At 32.8% G+C, this 19,482-nt stretch overlaps 2 protein-coding genes and 1 pseudogene across 2 annotated transcripts; all 3 read right to left on the reverse strand.

Moving 5' to 3' along the window:
- Positions 1-688: 688 nt before the first annotated feature.
- On the reverse strand, positions 689-2,442 carry LOC130992046 (uncharacterized). The gene is made up of 5 exons (XM_057916512.1): positions 2,346-2,442; positions 1,563-1,871; positions 1,376-1,477; positions 1,011-1,289; positions 689-926 (listed from the first exon to the last, which is right to left on the reverse strand). Exons 3-5 carry the CDS (start codon positions 1,427-1,429, stop codon positions 795-797), a joined length of 465 nt encoding a protein of 154 aa, XP_057772495.1. The 5' UTR covers positions 1,430-1,477; positions 1,563-1,871; positions 2,346-2,442; the 3' UTR covers positions 689-794.
- A 3,754-nt stretch (positions 2,443-6,196) lies between these two features.
- Positions 6,197-8,756, reverse strand: LOC130992053 (uncharacterized). Its single transcript, XM_057916524.1, has 2 exons — positions 8,525-8,756; positions 6,197-7,745 (listed from the first exon to the last, which is right to left on the reverse strand). Exon 2 carries the CDS (start codon positions 7,735-7,737, stop codon positions 6,331-6,333), a length of 1,407 nt encoding a protein of 468 aa, XP_057772507.1. The 5' UTR covers positions 7,738-7,745; positions 8,525-8,756; the 3' UTR covers positions 6,197-6,330.
- A 6,643-nt stretch (positions 8,757-15,399) lies between these two features.
- Positions 15,400-19,155, reverse strand: LOC130992060 (cytochrome P450 CYP72A219-like; annotated as a pseudogene).
- Positions 19,156-19,482: the final 327 nt, after the last annotated feature.

Genomic DNA, 19,482 nt, shown 5'->3' on the forward strand with positions numbered 1-19,482 from the left:
ATCCGTAGCAAAACCGTAGCTACATATAGGTATTTTTTTATTTTTTTTTAACTTCCTGTAGTAAAACCGTAGCTATATATAGATTTCTTTTATATTTTTTTAATAATCCGTAGCAAAACCGTAGCTACATATAGGTATTTTTTTATTTTTTTTAACTTTCCGTAGTAAAACCGTAGCTATATATAGATTTCTTTTATATTTTTTTAATAATCCGTAGCAAAACCGTAGCTACATATAGGTATTTTTTTATTTTTTTTAACTTTCTGTAGTAAAACCGTAGCTATATATAGATTTCTTTTATATTTTTTTAATAATCCGTAGCAAAACCGTAGCTACATATAGGTATTTTTTTTTATTTTTTTTAACTTTCCGTAGTAAAACCGTAGCTATATATAGATTTCTTTTATATTTTTTTAATAATCCGTAGCAAAACCGTAGCTACATATAGGTATTTTTTTTATTTTTTTTAACCTTCCGTAGTAAAACTGTAGCTATATATAGTATTTTTTTATTTTTTTTAATATTCCGTAGCAAAACCGTAGCTACATACCGGCATTGTTTTTAGTATTCAGTAGTAAAACCGTAGCAATATATATACTTTTTATTTTTATTTTTTTAATATTTCACAGTAAAACCTGTTTCTAATAAATACAAAATCAATGCAATATTTAAATTAATAATCATCTCAAAATCAAACTAATAAAATATCATAAAGGATACCTGTTAGTGTAATAAATTCATAAAGATCTAAATAAAAATCTAATAACAATATATAATAAGTACAAAACATGTATTTAGGGTGGAGACGAGGAACGGGGGAACGACCCTGAGGATGATTGGAAGAATTTCATAAGCTGAGAAATTTGTTGTTGCATTTCCAACTGCCTAGTCTCCATTTCTGCTTCTTTTCGTCGTCGCTCCTGCACCTCAGCCTCCATTTCTGCTTCTTTTCGCCGTCGCTCCTGCACCTCAGCCTCCATTTCTGCTTCTTTTCGTCATTGCTCCTGCACCTCAGCCTGTAGAGTAGCCTCTCTCTGTTGTGTATGCTCTAACTCTGTCTGGAGCTGTGCAATCTGAGCTGAGACTGCTGCTGAAGGAAATTGAGACGAGCACGTCGAATGAGTGCTCGTCGAACCAGTGGAACGCATCTGAGACATAATGCCCAATCCGAGTCTCCGCCCCTTCGGATCTGGCGTCACCACCTCCCTATAGATCTGACTGACCTCATCTGGAGTGACATCTCGTCCAAGAGTAGAGCGTAACTCCTCAACTCGACTATGTATCTCAAGCTACATTTAGATGCATTACAAACAACTTAAAATGTGATAAAATAGAATTAAATGCTTAGAATAATTAAAATGTTCATATTACTTACACCCTGAGTCTGTGCCCGTCCATCGAACTGTCCTTTCTTAAAGTGCATCCTCATGAAAGTATCATAATGTGCATATGCGATAGAAATGTTCTTCTCTCGAGCCTGTAATAAAGAAAGATGATTCAAAATTAAATTATTGAATTATTGAATTTTTTACAAAGATAAAAACACGTTTGCAATAACTTACCACATGCTCAGCATGACTAATAGCACTGCGAGAGCCTCCATAGTGGATAGATATCCCTGTACCTGGACCAGCAGGCTCAGATCGACGATTCTTGCTCGCCTGCTGCGACTTAACTTGGAATTCAGGTGCCGCCCAATATTCCTTCCACTTTGTAACAATGTCTTTGTGAAGAAATTGAGGTCTGCTCCCTTCATCGATAATAACCTTACATCCATGGACAAAATCTTTATAAGCATGCCTAGCTTGTGAGATCCATGTCTTACGAATGACGTCCGAGCTGTAAACTTCCCCATCCCATGTAAAAGCTTTCTACAACATTTGAATTTGAAGTCTATACATCCACCCTCGATCAAAACTCATATTTCCTAGTCATCAAAAGTCTTTTAGATAATAGTATTTGGTGTTTATTATGACACTTAAAAGCTTTCTAGATAATATAACTTAATGTTATCTATGAATGCGTATTTCCTCCAAAAAAAAAAAAACTCATTCCCAATTCCCACCAACGGTTTTAAAGAAACATAAATAATGTATAAGTCAAATTAAAATATTTCCTCAAAAGAGAGCATATATTGATGTGTTCAAATATAAAAACATGCATCTTTGCCTCTCCCCCACCGGCAATTTCAAATAAATAGATATGCATATTTGCCTCTCTCCCCCACCGGCAATTTCAAATAAATAGATATACATCTTTGCCTCTCCCCACCGGCAATTTCAAATAAATAAACATGTATTTCTGCCTCTCCCCCACCGGCAATTTCAAATAAATAAAACACTAACCTGGACACAATGATGTAAGAGCACAACGACGATTGCACAGCAGCTAGCAATTGGCAAACGGGCACAGGACAAGACTAAAACAGAAAAAATTAAATCATGTCAGATGTACGCTCTTGACTACATCAAACTCTTATTACAAGCATATAATGGGACCATATATGGATTGGGAGTTGGGACCTTGATCCAACGAGTTGTCTTCGTCTTTTAAAATCAGGTCCACATAGAATTAGGACCACCTAGGATTAAGAAATCATGCTTTTAGGAATTGGGTGATTCTATTATAACCCCCTTCTATTCCCCGCGTCCATTTTATTTTTTATAACCCCCTTCTATTCCCCGCGTCCATTTTATTTATTATAACCCCTATTTAAAATAATACTAGTACTTTCCCTCGTGCGATGCACGAAAATAATTTTGTATATATATTATAAATAGTAAATCAATTATAATAGTTATAAATATTTGAAAATTTACAAGTACAAATACTTGTAGAATATATGTAGAGTATTTTCATATAAATGTTAAACCAAACATTAAAATAATAAAAATTAATTGTAAACTAATAAACATACCACCTAGATTTTGCATATCGGAAAAGTTTATTTCCCCATCGACTGTTATCCAAAAATTACATTTAATTACATGTTAGAAAAAAAGTGCAATTAAAAAATAAATATCGTACTGATTTCGATATTTATGTCGAAGAACAAATTACTCTCCTACGAATCCGCCAATGTTGAATCAACATTTCCGTCGATATAATTTATTTCTTTAAAATTGAGTAGACAAATTGTGCATCTAACATTACTATGTATAGTGTATCCAACTAACAATCATTGCATTTTTTTGAATATAATATGTATATCAGATAATGCATCAGTTAGCGTCTAAAAATTGCAAATTAATTACTCATTTCCCATTAATTTTCAAGATTAGTGTTAAAAATGGATTAACAAATTTAAGTAAAAATATATAAAAAAAGAATTTTTGTAATGTTTATGCAATACCTTTGTTAGGCATTTCTTCAATATTTAAATCAATAAGTCCACCATCTTCGAACGATTCACCATTTGTGGAAGAAAAGTTTTTATCCACTAATTCGGCATTTGCTTGAATTAATATCAAATAATTATGTTCATTTAATTTCACAGAACAAATTATGACGATAATTGATAATGATTAATTAAAAAATATCATGGCCAACAAACTTATGAATAAAATTATAATCAAAGTTATAATATGATAAATTTTATATGAAACAAACCATGTATAAAAATCAATAAATTAACATAAGAACTAAAACAAATAAATTATTTCAAATTATTTATGTAATCACCTGCCAACTAAGAATAGTGTCCATCATCATTTCTTTGATATAATTTACCATTCCATTTAAATTCATTTGATTTTTTTCTTGGTAGAAAAATATTTCAAATTTCATATAATACACATTAAATTCATAATTATGGTAATAAAAACAATGAAATACATTTGAATTGTCTTTTATGCATAAACTTATGATAAATGAGGTTATTCTGATAAAAATGAATGTTCTAAATTAGATCGTCAAATTCTAATATGAATTATGTGATAATTTTCACCATAAAAAATATTATATCTAAAGCATTTTCACTGAATATACATTATATATATATATATATATATATATATATATATAAGTGAATTACGGTAATACAAGTGCCCATCTTTTAATTTATAGTAAAATACTTCTTCGAATATACAATCTAATTTTTCTACCTAATTATCTATAGCATGTGCATTATTTAGAGTATCAATTTGAATTTATAATTTGTGAATATGGATATACATATAAAATCAAATAAAAGACCATTCAAATTTAGTTTTGATAATTGCTCGTTAGTTTTATGGAGTAATATATTAGTGGATTTATTTGAATTTTTGAATGAGTTAATGTGTAAGTGAGATAGTGGGGTGAGTGGGATAATTTATTTGTAACCTTCATGTTGAATATATTTTCAAAATTGCCATTCAAATCAATTTCAAATTGATTTGAAATCAATTTGGAATTAAGAACTCCTTTTTTAATATAGTATAGATTCGGTTCCATTATAAATGTTCCACTTTTTATAATGGGATATCTTATTAAAAATATCTCATTTCTTTCATTATAATTTTTTTTACTAGTGACATAAGGCTTGATAGCTAATATTGGTGTCACAAAAATTAGTGGAGTTTAAAAGTATAACTATTAATAATTAGTTACATCATCAAATGTCACTAATTTTTATGACACACATAATAGCTACCAAACCTCATGTCACTAGTGGAATTTTTTTTGTAGTACGTGTTTGACAATATATATTCTATCTCTATATCTAATATTTAAATAATTTCCACCAACCCACTTTATTTACTTTCTACACATTTCTTAATCTTCGTGTCCAAAAGTAATGAGACATTTGTAATGGGACGGAGGAAGTAATTAAAAATTTACTATTTAGTCTTATATTTCATCATTTTCAAATTAAATTAAATTAAATTAAATTAACAATTTTATTTAGGTAAATCTAAAAGAATAAACGCGAATAACTTAATTTCAATCGTTATTTGAGAATATTTATAGCCCCTATCATAATATGATAAAGAAACGTGTTTATGCAGATATAATTCCGCAAAAAGCTGTATAGCCCCAATTCTTTTTATAGGCACGTGAAGAGGCTTTTAATGTTTGATGAGTTCGAGATAAAATCGAGCTAAAAACATGAATCTTTGTTACAGAAGGCGTTTGTATATTACTTCATCTGTCCGCGATATCGTTTCCACTTCCATTTATAGAAGTAGGGTCTACAAACTTTCACTCACAAAAATAGTGGGATCCAAATTCCACTCACTATCCATCACTTTTTTTAAAATTCGTGCCGCCCACAATGTGGAAACGATATCGCGGACGAAGGGAGTAGTATTATTTGATCAATTTAATGAGATGATGCAGTTTTCAGCCCCATTGTTTGTTTGTATTCATATGTATATTGTGTTGATTAATTGTTTCAATGTTTCAAGATTCTATAAGATAATCTAATGCAAGTTTTAGCACAAAAATGCACAATTAATATTGTACTAGGAAGAGAAAGCAGCCATTAGCAAAGGAAACAATGTAAAAGATCTCAAAATTCCCAAAATAAATTAAGCCATATATAAATATTTTGCTGAAACTGTAATATGTTATTCGAATATAGATATCTCGTGTTGTTCCTGTCCACATTAGAGGTAAAGAATAATAGTATTTACATTTCTCTTTTCGTTTGTTTCTTTGATCGTACTCCCTCCGTCTCACGAAGCATGACCCAATTTCCTTTTCATTTTGTCCCACGAAGCTTGACCTGTTTCTAAAAATAGCAAACAATTTATCCTTTATTCACGTTTTCACCTACCACACTTAACACACAAAATACCAATTTTTTAATTCTCGTGTCGAAAAGAAATAGGTCATGCTTCATGGGACGGAGGGAGTACTATAATTGAACATCTTGTTCAAGTATATGGTGGTGACCTGTGTTTCTACTGTTCATGAAGTTGTCGATCACGAGGTTTGATCGTTGTTAAGATCTCAAGGTGATCTAAATTTCACAACATATATATATATATATATATATATATATATATATATATATATATATAGATACTCCAGTATATATGTGTGAATTATATTATGTTAGAAAGCACAATTAAATTTCAGCAAAAAAAAAAGCACAATTAAATGAGTAGTACTTAACAATACAATAAAACAATACAACAAGGGTATGTTTGCCTTATTCATACATCAAAGCAAACGAGGTATAAAGTGGTAAATGTAGCTTATCCCTTACTCATGCCTCAAAACAAACACACCCCAAATATATTATTACGAGGATAAAACAATACAACAAAGATACATTCATATTATTAGGAGGGAAAAAAGCAAGTTGGAAGAAGTTGATGAAAAAAACCCTCGCCTGGACTTAGTTTAAAGGTCCTTAAAATTTATGATGTTAAAGTTGAATTGGAAACAACTGACGGCAGTGTAAATACCATCAATCTGAAGAGTTTCAGAGGTTGCGCCGCTGGGGGCGGAGCTCTTGTCAGACTGAGTGTAGGTGAAGGGAATACTGCAGGTGGCTCTCGTTCCCAAATATTGAACCTCAGCCTTATGCCTCGCCGGCACCGGAATAAAACCCGTAGCCTGAACGGTGCTCGTCATCGTGTTGGCGGCGTTCCACTGCAGCGGCGCACTTATCCGATAATCAGATGGCGCAATAGCAGCTCCTAGGCCAACGAATGGCAGGTCGGCTTCGATGGTGGTGGGCACCCCCGCCGGAAATGTGTAGCTCCGCCCAAAACTGTAACTTCTCGAGTCCTCATACGTGATCACCACCGCCATGTTAGCATCCTGGTCGGTGTCGTTAGGAATCTCGGACTTCCACGCCGTGTAAGGCTCCAAGTCGAATACGCGAGCGTATTCCATCAGAAATTTCACGTTGGATATCTTCCTCTCCGCCACCAGCTCCTCCACCTGCAGTCCCGCCTGCCTCGAAGGAGCGGATTCCGACGCGCTCAGGCTATCGGTGAAGACGCTGCCGGGGACGACGAGACGGCGGCAAAAATTGCCGTTGCTTTGGTTTTGAAGAGCGATGGTGGCGCCGTCGATTTTGAGCGGCCAGAAGAGAGTCCCGGCCGCGTTCTCGTCGGTGGCATCGCCCATGATCCAGTCGTCGGCCCCGAGGCGCCACCACAGGCCCCAACCTTCGCAGAGCAATCGGACATGTCCGTCGGGCATCAGCCTCACCTGGTGGCGCGAGAAGGCTTCGTTGCGATCGTAGGATGAGACCTGCAGGAAGTTGCGGACGTCGACTCTGAAGCCTTTGACGAAGCCGGTGAGTCCTTTGAATGCGACGAGTGGAGGGAGCTTAACCAGCGCATCCATATCCGCAGCTTTTAGATAGCCTTGGTAACTTTTGGGATTGAATTCGACGTAGAAGACGAAGGTGTCGTTGTCTATGAGCAGGCGGCCTCCGCTCTGGACGTGGATCAAGTAGAAGAAACCGGCGCCGGCGGGATCGTCGTCGGGCACCTTGATGGGCTCGAAGAGCGTGCACGAGGGGTTGGTGGTGTCTTCTTCGGGCTGGTTGGATTCGGCGGCGATGAACCAGCTGCCGTCGGATTTCCGTTGCCAGTATCTGTTGAAATGGGAAAATCGCAGGTGGACGTAGTTGGCGTTGCTTTTGGCGGGCTCCACTTCCACCTTGGCGAGCGTGCTGAACACGCTCTCCTCCCCCAGACCTACCGACCCATCCTCCTCCTTGAAGTGGAAATATCCTCTCGTGTTGTAATAATTTGACTTCACCGCCATCGACTTTGGAACCACGGATGCCATATTGTTTCCTTAATTTCACCAAAAATATATATATATATTAATTAATTTAATTCTATCAATACCAATGCCATTCTTGTTGTATCAAGAAACTCACTACCCAATTCATACAAATCAAAACAAATTAAGCAATGTACTAATTTTCTAGACTGTTAATACTATTTTAGCCTACGTGCTTTGATTTTTGGTCAAGGGTAGCTACTTAAGGTTAACTCAATTCAGAATCTTATGATTAATTAACCATGAAAGGGACTATCGATGGCGATTTTTTCTCGACTGAACAAGTGAACATCGCATCAAGTCACATATTATATAAAAATGTTATTATAGGTTAAGAGCCAAAAATAGCACTATCCTCAATGATTATGAAATACTCTCTGTCCACGAAAATATAACTTAAGAGAGAGTGACACTAAATTTTAAGAAAACTTTTGTTGATTATTTGGTGAGCTGTGAAAGAGGCTCTTAAACAAGAAAAGTAGAAAAAATAAATTAAGTTAGTGAGTGAAGTAAGGGCCCACAAATTAGTCAAATTATTACTAAAAATAGATTACGACATATTTTCATGGACAAACCAAAATGACAAATTATATATCATATTTTCGTAAACGGACGGAGTACTATGAGTTTTCATAGCTAGAGGGACAATATCGTCCATATATCCTAATTACATTTTAATAATTATGATTAATATTGAGAAGTAATAAACTAAGACGATTACAATGTAAAACGAATATCGAAACAAATATAACAAAGAGTCATGATATTCTATTCTATAACTAAGACTTACCGAAAATCAAAGCAGAGGAGAGTGAGAAGATTTCTGAAATTGAGAAGAAGGAGAGTAAATGATTTTGGTGTGATGAGAAGGTTTCTTCTCAACTCTATTTATAGATACTAAAGCTCTGTCTAGCTACCTCTCGAGAAAAAAAATATCTCTGTATACATCAACAATCCTTCTCTGCTTTACTGGCACATGTTTTGGCTCGTCAAATTCCATCCACAATAAATTGAACAAGGACATATACATAATTAGCTACATATACAAGCGATTTTGGCATTGCTAAAGTACACATACATACTCACTCTGTCTCAATTCAATAGGCCATTGGACTTCAACACGGATGTTAATAAAATGAATAGGTTTATAATAAAATATGAGAGAGAAAATAACTATTTTTTTTTATGATATATTTGTTCAAAGAGGAGAGATAAATAAAGAAAATATAATTATATGTAGGGTACAATGACATTGATGTAAATAATGAGTTATGTGATAATATTTGTTATGTATTGACTTTTCATTTTAAAAATTAACTTATTGAAATGAGACGTCCAAATAAAGAAATAAAAAAATGTGATGGAGGGAGTACATGTTTCATGTGAACTAATAGTACTTTGAGTTCACACTGCACACTTATAGTACTTTGAGTTCACACTGCACACTTTAAAGAATATAATTGTTGTGCACGATATAAATATTTTTTTTTCTTTCATTTATGTTTTTTGCTAATTTTGTAGCTCAAAATCAATGAGTTTTGTGTAGGTGTGTTGGCTTAATGTTATACTATTGATTAATATATTTGATTAAAGGTCTCAAGTTTGAGTCCATTATCACGCAAATATTTATTTCTATGTAAAAAAAATTAATACAAATTTTTGCATGAAAACTTTTTGCAATAATTTTTTCGATAACGAATGATCACATAATTTTTTTTAAATATATATAGCTTTATGTCTGCATCAACATTGATGAGTCCCAACTACTTTAAATTACCTGCACGTTTAAATTGGATTCATTTATCCATCTACCATCTTCAAATTTCGTCCACAACAAATTGGATAAGACTTGATAACGTGGACAAATGTTTTGAATAAACCATTCACATTTTTCTTATACGGATTCAGCACGTGAACTATTTTATTTTTAGTGTAAATGTCTCATTCATGTGGTACTATCTAATTTTTTTATTTACATAAAATTTACTATACTGTAATAAATTATAATTCATTTTTTTATAACTAAAAATTGAAGTTTTAAAAATTAAATAGTTTAATTCTGAATTTATCAACTCTAATAATTAATTTTCAATAATAACTCTAATAATTAATTATTAAACTTTATATTGACTCGTAATTTCTTTTGGCAACTATGAGCAAACTCTGCTTCTGCGGAATTAATTTATCATCCAAATAGTTACTTCTTCTTATCATCATACTAGTATGTGCCCGCTCGTGCGATGCACGACCATCATCGAAATTGAACGATAATTTAAATAAATAAATAAAAATGTTACAATGTATACGATAATTAATGTGTTTTCTATGTAATTAATATATTTTGTTTATGCTCAAATTTTAAAATAAAGTTACAATGTATACATTTTTTTTTTCAATTGGAAAGTGAAAAAATAAAGGGTTTAACATGAGATATGTGTCGTTCATTTTCCAAAATAAAATGTATACAATTTCAGTAAATTTAAATAAATGTGCTACTAAAAAATTAAACTCTTCAATTTACTTTTATTTTTTATTTTTAAAGAAAATCGATAATGGTTCTCTAATTACTGATTTTCCAATGAGTAATTTTGAAGCTTAAAAATTCGATTTTTAAGATATACTATATATTAGTTATTTATCTACAAATTTATATTAATATAAAGTTGACATTTAAAAAAATATTTTTAAGCTAAAGATTTCTAAAATGAACAAATATAAGTTTCATCATTGTAATTGCATTAAACTGATATAATAAAAATATAAATAGTAAAATATAAAAAATACTGATCTATAGTAAAAACATAAAAAATAAAATAAAAAAATATGGAAAAAGGAATGAAAGAACCGTGAATTTTAAAAAATGAGAAGTGAGAGAGGAGATGATAGAGGAGAGAAGAGAGAGGAGAGAGAAAAAAATAATTTGGTGACTTTAAACTATAATAACTAATTGGTTTTAAATTTATTTTTTATAATTTTTACATCAAATTAAAGATATCGTCATTATCTTTAATTTAACATCCATATTGAATATTTTTTTATAAATTAAAGTTGATGAATTTAAAAGAAAATCAAATTGAATAAATATATTTGAATAGTATTTTCTAAGTAATTAATATATTTTTGTTGAATTAGTGTGAACGTGTGAAATGAGTTAGTGGTGTTAATAATTTTTTTTAACCTTCATATTAAAAGTATTATCAAAATTGCCATTCAAATCAATTTCAAATTGATTTGAAATCAATTTCTAATTGAAAACTGCTGTTTTAATATAGTATAGATATTGTTCTCTCGCAGAGATGAGAGAAGTGCATTGTACATTTTTACTTTCTACACATTTGTGGGGGCTAAATTTATGGAACTTCACGTGGTTTTGTTTATTTAAAATTTATGAGGTTATAAGGATTAAATTAAACTTATAAAGATTAACATTTTCAATTACAGGGATAAAATAATACATTTATTAATATTTTAATTATCTTTTAATCAAGAGGCTTTAGATAGATAGAGAGAAAGAAAAAGAACATGTGGATAATTACGCACTTCATCCGTCCTGTAAAAATAATACAGTAATAGGAGAGAGTGACACATATTTTAATAAAAGTAGTTGAGTAGTTATGTTATAAATGAAGAAAATGTTCCACCATAAAATAGTGTTAATTGTAACAGCTCGGCATCAGACTTGATTGTTGTCCCACAAATCAACACAGAGTCTTTTCTAATGTATTTTGTCCTCATTCACACGCACCCCGAGAAACTTTCCAGGGAGTCACCCTCACTCACACGTTCACCGAGAAACTTCTCAGGGGGTCACCTATCCTGAAATTGATTCAAGACAAAAGCACGCTAAACCTTGGAATTTATTCCATATGAGCATAAAAAAAAAGATGCATATTGCTGGTATGAGTAGTATAATCAAATCCTTTAAGCTCTCATTGAATATGTCGTCTCATTCCAACATATTCTCGAAATTCCTCTCGTTCGGGTGTGTTTCGGTTCGTTCATGTACCCCTCCGCTTCGAAGCACTTATAGAAACCGCTCTTTGTCCGTGCCTTGTGCATCGGCGATCACTCCTTACTTTTGTTCCGAATGTCACATTAATAATGATAATTAATTATATTGTGAGTGGAGAGATGATTCTATGTGGTAGAATAGGTAAATAAATTAATATATGAAGAATAATTTATTATGGGATATGTTTATTTTTTGTAGACATCCAAAAAAAAGAAAACTATAATTATTTTTATATAACGAAAGAAGTAGTATTATTTTGGAAAGTAGACAATGAAATTTTATTAAGGGAAGCTGGGAAGGGCCCAACAAGTAAATTATCCAGAAAAATGGGTGTGTTTGGATTGATAATGAGAATCCAAATTTGACTCATGGCCAGTTGAGTCCAGCATTGCAAGCCTAAATTTGACTTGCTAGATCTTTTGTTTTACTCCCTCTTATCTCATCAAAGTTATTCATTTGTAAATGACACATATTTTAATAAAGTAGTTGAATATGTTGTCAGTGGAATAAGAGTTTCACTTTATTGTGAGTGAAAAAATTATTAAAATAAACTGGATACATTTTACGAGGACAGATAATTAAAATGGTAAATTCAATACATTTTATAAGGACAAAAAGAGTATATATTTTCCTATTCTTGTTCAATCAAAATATTTTAAATTAAATTGTATTTTGGTTTATTTATGAACAAGGGACCAATACGGATTTAACTAAAAGTTGGGTGAATCAAACCAACAGTCATTCAAAGTAATGGATCTATGAAAATAGACATTAGACAATGATATTCACATGAATGAGACATTTAGACTAAAAATAAAATAATATAATTAGGGATGTCAATCCAGCCCGAAATCCGTGGGCTGACTCGATTAATCCGTCAATCTGAGAGGGTTAGAGTTGCAAATTTTCAACTCGATAAAAAGTACAATTCGACTAGCCCGTAACCGAATAGCCCAGCACCCAATAGAGTCGGCCCGACTAACCCGATGAGCTAGCCCAAAACCCGAATACTTAAGATAAAATATTTAGATAAAAATTAAAATATTATAAAGTCTCATAATTTCACTTCTCTGTATTTTTAATACTCCCTCCGTCCCTGAAATAAGTTCCTATTTTTCCTTTTTGGGACGTCCCCCAAATAAGTTCCTCTTTCTTTCTTTCCATTTTTGGACAACTACCCCACCACTAATAATACTTTATTTATTCTTATTTTTCACTTTTTCACCACTCCCAATACTAATTATAACATTTTTTCACATTTTCACCACTCCCAATATTAATTATAACATATTTTTCTCCACTATCAATACACTTTACCATTTTTCCTTAAAACTCGTGCCGTCCCCAAAGAGGAACTTATTTTGGGGACGGAGGGAGTACAATACTTAACATAAAATATTTAGATATAGAAATTAAAAAATGATACTTATTTAATATATATATATATATATATATATATATATATATATATATATATTGAAAAAATAAAACACCCAAGGGTGAGGGGTTAGGTAGACCACCAACCAGTAAATAAATCAAATCAGCTAGTATCTTATACATGACGCTGCCCAAAATGTTGCATCTCTATATCTTTATTAGGTAAGTCGATGTTGGAAATTTACTTATTTATGCGTGTATTTATTTATTATAAATATAATATTGTCAAGAGAAATATATTAGTTAATTTTTTAAAAAATAAATTTTGAGCTCGACTAACCCGATGAGCTAGCCCGAAACCCGAACATTTAGGGTTAGGGTTGAAAGTTTCTAACCCAAATTTTTTTTCAACCCGATTAATCCGCACCCGAATAACACGAAATCCGATGAGTTGGCCCGATTGACATCCCTAAACATAATCCACACCAATTACACTAAAAATCTGAATTTAAAAACCTAAATTTTTTATTTTGTATAAAGTGCAATTATAATTATTATTAATAAAAAAAATTAAAGATTATTTGATAATAAAAAATAACATTACACATTATTATTATAGAGTATTATGCATCGTAATAAATAAACAAATATTTTTATACAAAAACATAAATAAATAAAAAATCATACTATAAATTATATTTTTAATATTTGTAAGTAATTATTCATCTACAAAGTTATATCAAAACATTCTGAATGTAAGTAATTATTCATCAACATTATTTTTTAAAAAAAGTTATAAAATGAATATCAATATATTTTCCTTCACTTTATTACATTCTGAACTGTTATAATTAAAAACATATATGTAAAACAAAATACATGTTTTACTTATTTTCCCACTAAAAAAATAGAAAAAGATATATTCCCTCCGTCCCTGAAATGACTTATTCTTTGGGGACGACACGAGTTTTAATAAAAAGTTGTAAAGTGTATTGATAGTGGAGAAAAAATGATACTCCCTCCGTCCACAATTTAATGCCCTACTTGCCTTTAAAAATTTGTCCACAATTTAATGCCCTATTGTGCTTTTTGTACACTTTTACTCTTCTTATTTTCCTATATTTACTACCCTTTGCCACTAATGGACCCACCTTAAAACATCTTTATCATTTTTATATTCTATATTTACTATATTTTATCACTAGTGGACCCACTCACAACACCTTTATCACTCTAGTAAAGTATTTTATCACTTTAGTCAACTACCCTTATATTTTATCCACATCACCTTTTTCAGCTTTCTTAGTCTCCGTGCCCACACCCAAATAGGGCATTAAATCATGGACGGATGGAGTATAATTATTATTGGAAGTTGTGAAAAGTGTTATAATTAGTATTGGGAGTGGTGAAAAGTGAAAGTAAGAATAAATAAAGTATTATATTAGTGGTGGGGTAGGTTTCCAAAAATGGAAAGAAAGAAATAGGAAGTTATTTGGGGGACGTCCCAAAATGGAAAAAGAGGAAGTTATTTTAGGGACGGAGAGAGTAGAATTAATATAGTAGAAAAACAAGTAAACATGTCAAAAAAAAAACATTAAAGAGAGTAGAAAGGAAAGAGAAAAATATTATTTTAAAACTTTAAATTAAATTTAATTTAGAAAATATAATAGCAAATTTAATTTAAAACACTACAAAAAAACTGGGGATTACCGACGGCGATTTGCCGTCGGTAATGACGGCACGGCGGTCGGTAATGTAGTTACCGACGGCAAATCGCCGTCGGTGATTTGCTTGTCGGTAACGTCATTACCGACGGCAATCGACCGCCGCCGGCATTCCCGCCGTTGAACGGCGGAGAGTTGCCGGAAAATTACTGACGACAAATGCCGTCGCTAATTAGCGGCGGCGGCGGCGGCGGCGGCGTCGCTATTTTTCGTCGCTATTTACGCGCTTTTTTGTAGTGAAAATATGCATTGTCTATTATATTAATAAATAATAGTAGAATATAAATTATGTTCTCTAAAAGCGGTCATACATAATTAAGTTTCAAACTCTGTTGTCTATAATCGTAATTTTTTAAGGTAATAAACAACAATTGGTCATATCTATATAATAATAGACAACAAATTTGGTCATCCTTGTTGTTTATTTAGGGTTGTCTATGTATTAATATGATAAATGATTCAAACCTATACATTCATCACCTTGTGCAAGTAAAAAGATTAGCCAACGAATGAGATCCACTTTCACAGTATTATACTAAAGCATAAAAATTTAAAATTGAAAATTAATGATTCTTAATAAAAAAAAAAGTCAAAAGTACGTGAGACATAAAAGTGGCCAGGTAGGGATACAAAATTGCAAAATAAACTAGCTAGCGGTGAATTTATTTGTATGAAAACTTTATCACCATTTCATTATCAACATAGATAATTAATCTGAAACACAGAACATAACTACAACACCATCATCTTATTCTTCCATCCAATTAATCTGAAATTCTAGAGCTTGTGCAGAAGAAAGTGAGCCCCATGCTGAGGCAGAGATGTAATGACAGTGCAGGGAGCGTGCGTATACGAAGGCGAGAGCTCAAATGAGAAGCGTTGCAGAATCATAGCCATCGCCACTTTGGCCTCCACCATCGCAAACGTTTGCCCAACACAGATGCGCGGCTCCCACCCAAACGGGAAGAATATTCCCTGCTTCTTCTGCGCCTTCGACACCGGCCCCTTCGCTGAATCTCTGCGGATTGAAATCCATTGCATCGTCTCCCCAGATTTCCCGGTCGTGATGGAGTATGATCGTCGGCAGTGTAACCTCAACTCCCGCCGGTAATCTCACTTTCCCTAACTTGGTTTCTTCGCCAACTCTCCGACCAAAAGAAACTACCGGTGGATAAAGCCTCAACACCTCGTACAGAATCATGCTAACCTGTAATTTTACACAAATCGCCTTATAATCTGGCTACTGCAACTCTTTGGCTAACCTAATTCCATAAGCTCTAACATGTAAATTTCAAGAGGCTATAAGTTCTCAAAATGTTTGAATATTATAAGCTACAAAGAGAAAATTCTAATTAAATTGAGGTCTAAGAAATTATTTTTCTGAGACCTTATTAGCTGTTTAGAAGCTTTTCTATTGAGTGTTTGGCTATAAACTTATTTGAAATTAAGAGCCTCAAAAGCTTATTACTATATGTTTCAAGAGCTTATAAAATTAAGTTTCTATCAGTTGTCAATGTGTTTGGATGATTGAACTTATAAGTTAAAAATAGAATTTTGTGTCAAAGAATATATTTGTTAGAAAGAGAAAATTGAAGAGATGGAAAAGTATATGATGAAAACAATAAACCACAATGGAATAATACTCCTTCTTGCCTTTAAAGAACTTCATAGGGGGAGTTACACAGGCTATAAAAAAAATATTGTTGAGTGTATTGGGAAAGATGAAATAATGTTTTAATTAGTATTGAGAGCAGTGAAAAGGTGAAAAGTAAGGGTAAATAAAATATTTATAAGTGGTGAGGTATAGTTCAAAAATAGGTGGGAAGTTCTTTTTTGTGGAACACACTCCAAAAAGAAAAAAAATAAGAAGTTCTTTCATGGACGGATGCAGTATTTGTTAAATAATACGTGGCATATGAAGAAATAAATTAGGATATATGAACTGATTTTGATAACTTAATTATAAGCTTTTTAACATCTTGTTTTGCCAAATATTTTGGAAGAGAGTCCTCTTAGTGGTCAAACACTTTTCATGGAGCTCATAAATTGTGGTAAGGAGTTTGCAAATATCCCCTAAATGCTGAATATAATTACTTACAATCTTGAGGTGATTGAGAGCATCAAAATCTGGTTTTCGGTTAGCAAAGAGTTGCAAGACTTCGGCCCTGGCTTTGATCTGCCACTGCGGATACCTACTGAGCAAAAGCATCGTCCACGCCAGCAGCGCTGACGTGGTCTCCTGGCCTGCAAAATAGAAGAGTTCGCACTCTTCCACTACTTCATCATTACTCATTCCGAAACTCTTGTCACCTCCTTCTTCCATCTCTCGCATGTTGGACTCCAATAATATCCCCAATAAGTCTTGCTTACAAGCTTCCCCTCCTTTCATCGCCTTCATTCTCTCCTCGATCAGCCGCCCAACCAACGACTTAACTTCTCTTTTGATTTCGTACATTCTCTTGTCCTTTTGGTCGGCACAAATCTACGCGTTCACAGAATACACATTCTCGTCTATAAATTAAAACCTCTTCTTTTCTGTATTACCTACAAACAATTGTGGATCTTTCATCCTTTTATGATTAATAATATATGATTGATCATGTGTGCGTGTGTTGTACGAGGTTAATGCCCAAGACCTAAGGTCCTGGATTCGAGTTCAATTTCGTTATTTATTTATGTAATTTATATAAAAAAAAAATGATTGACCATAAGAAAAAGAAATGATGTGAAAAATAAAAAAGCATTAATATATAGTAATTTGTATTAGGGTATGTTAATAGTGTTTTATGTCTCAAACTTTCATTTTCTCCTAATAAATTCGGAACTTTCAACATTTTCCATAAAATATTCCGCTATACAAATAAAGTGATCGAAAGATGACTTATATATCTAGCCAGATCCTTGAATTATCAACTTTGTGATGTAGGATTCACAATTTGACTGCAATTAGTTTGAGAGATGAGTCATCTGTCAGCGACCGAATTTTGTGTATGTAGTTGGGCATTTTATGAAAAATGCTGAAAGTTCGTTATCTTTTAGGAGAAAACTTGTATAGTTGGACATTTTATAAAAAAAAGGCTTAAAGTTTGGGGTATCTTAAAAGAAAAGGAAAGTTCGGACATTTTAGAAGACATTGAAAATAAAACATGATTAATAGTATTTTTTTTCGCAAAAATGTGTAACAATGCTAAAAAGATACTGTTACTCGTACGCTTTTTGCCACTATTACATGATGTATTTTATACTGGCGGGGCCTCAAAATAAAAAGCATTGGAGTAATATATAATTTTATTATAACCAATATGTAGGTTAATTATGATTTTACTATATATATATACCTCCATCCTGGAATGTATATAGAGCGTTGTGCCGCCATGATGTACTCAGCTTGCTCTCTCTGAAGCTGGAATATTCGTCTCCCCTGCTCATAGCTGCTACCGAATGAAGTTCTTGATATCGCATCGCTTGTTAAATCCTGTAAATAAGGCCACACATCCACCTCGCAACATCCATCACCCGAAACCATCATTTCCCATCGGTTCAACACTTCTTCGCAGCTCAAGTAGAAGGCCGGAATCATGAGCTGGTGTGCACTTCACTTGAAATATGAGATTCATTTCTAATAAAACCCTAGCTAAATTAGAATTTGGAATAGACGATGACCTTACCTTAATTTTGTGGGTGTGGAAAGCGGGATTGATGATTTTCCTGTGTTTGGACCATTTGTGATTGTCGTAGGTGATGAGGCCGAGTGCGAGCAGCTTAGCCAGTGGGTTGGAGATCTGCTGCTTCAGGTAGATATGAGTCTTGGTTAGCACCTCCTTCACTAGCTCAGCCTCCGTCACCATAACTGAAGCCTTTGGGCCTACCCAGAAAAAACACTCATTTCCTGCCAAAATAGTAAAATTTAGTATTTGTCCTTGTTTTTATTTATTTATGAAACGACTACATACCATGTTTCTGAATGATTTTGGTGAAAAAAGAGACAACTCTTGGCTTGATATCATCGTCAAGATTGATGGGCTTGGAGTAGGCTTCCTCCATCGTCTTCACAATCTCCTTCATGTCACCATACACCAGCTTATACGAATTACCCCTTAAGCCCTCCTCTCTCAAGGTTTTTTCTACCCATTTTGGTCTGAAATATACCCAATTTAATAATTTCAATATGTATATCAACGCCACTAATGAAAAACCACCAATAAATATTTGATACAGGATATCCATTTTTCATGCTATAATGCCCACTCTAATCATCTCTATTAATAGGGGGAAAGGTAGGAGGTGTAGCCCAAATGACAAAGTTGAAGTATCAATAGATTAATTAATTATTCAAGTTCCATTGGCGACACGTATGAGTTGTATTTATTTGGATAATTGATTAATTTATAATAACATGATTATTAATTATTTGATTAATTCAATTGTGAAATACATGTATATTGTATCTCGGAAACTTTGCAATTAATTAATGTTATGTTATGAAAAATATTCAAAAAGCGGAACAAGCTACAAGTGTTTTTTCCTCTGGAACCCTAGCCGCCTAGGGTTTTAGGAGTGGTGTTTTCTTTCCCTCGGAAAGCTGTCTTCATCCTCTGGGATTGGTGATTACTCTTAGTTTTTTCGTTTATTCTC

Source organism: Salvia miltiorrhiza, chromosome 1, assembly GCF_028751815.1.
Source record: "Salvia miltiorrhiza cultivar Shanhuang (shh) chromosome 1, IMPLAD_Smil_shh, whole genome shotgun sequence".
NCBI classification, from domain to species: Eukaryota; Viridiplantae; Streptophyta; class Magnoliopsida; order Lamiales; family Lamiaceae; genus Salvia; species Salvia miltiorrhiza.

Bases quoted from the DNA above. Each gene is read 5' to 3' on its own strand.
- LOC130992053 (XM_057916524.1), bottom strand. From the start codon at position 7,737: ATGGCATCCGTGGTTCCAAAGTCGATGGCGGTGAAGTCAAATTATTAC.
- LOC130992046 (XM_057916512.1), bottom strand. From the start codon at position 1,429: ATGAGGATGCACTTTAAGAAAGGACAGTTCGATGGACGGGCACAGACT. The intron at 1,290-1,375 runs GTAAGTAATATG...ATCTAAATGTAG, and splicing joins GACGGGCACAGACTCAGGGT to CTTGAGATACATAGTCGAGT. The intron at 927-1,010 runs GTGCAGGAGCAA...ATGGAGGCTGAG, and splicing joins AGGCTACTCTACAGGCTGAG to GTGCAGGAGCGACGACGAAA.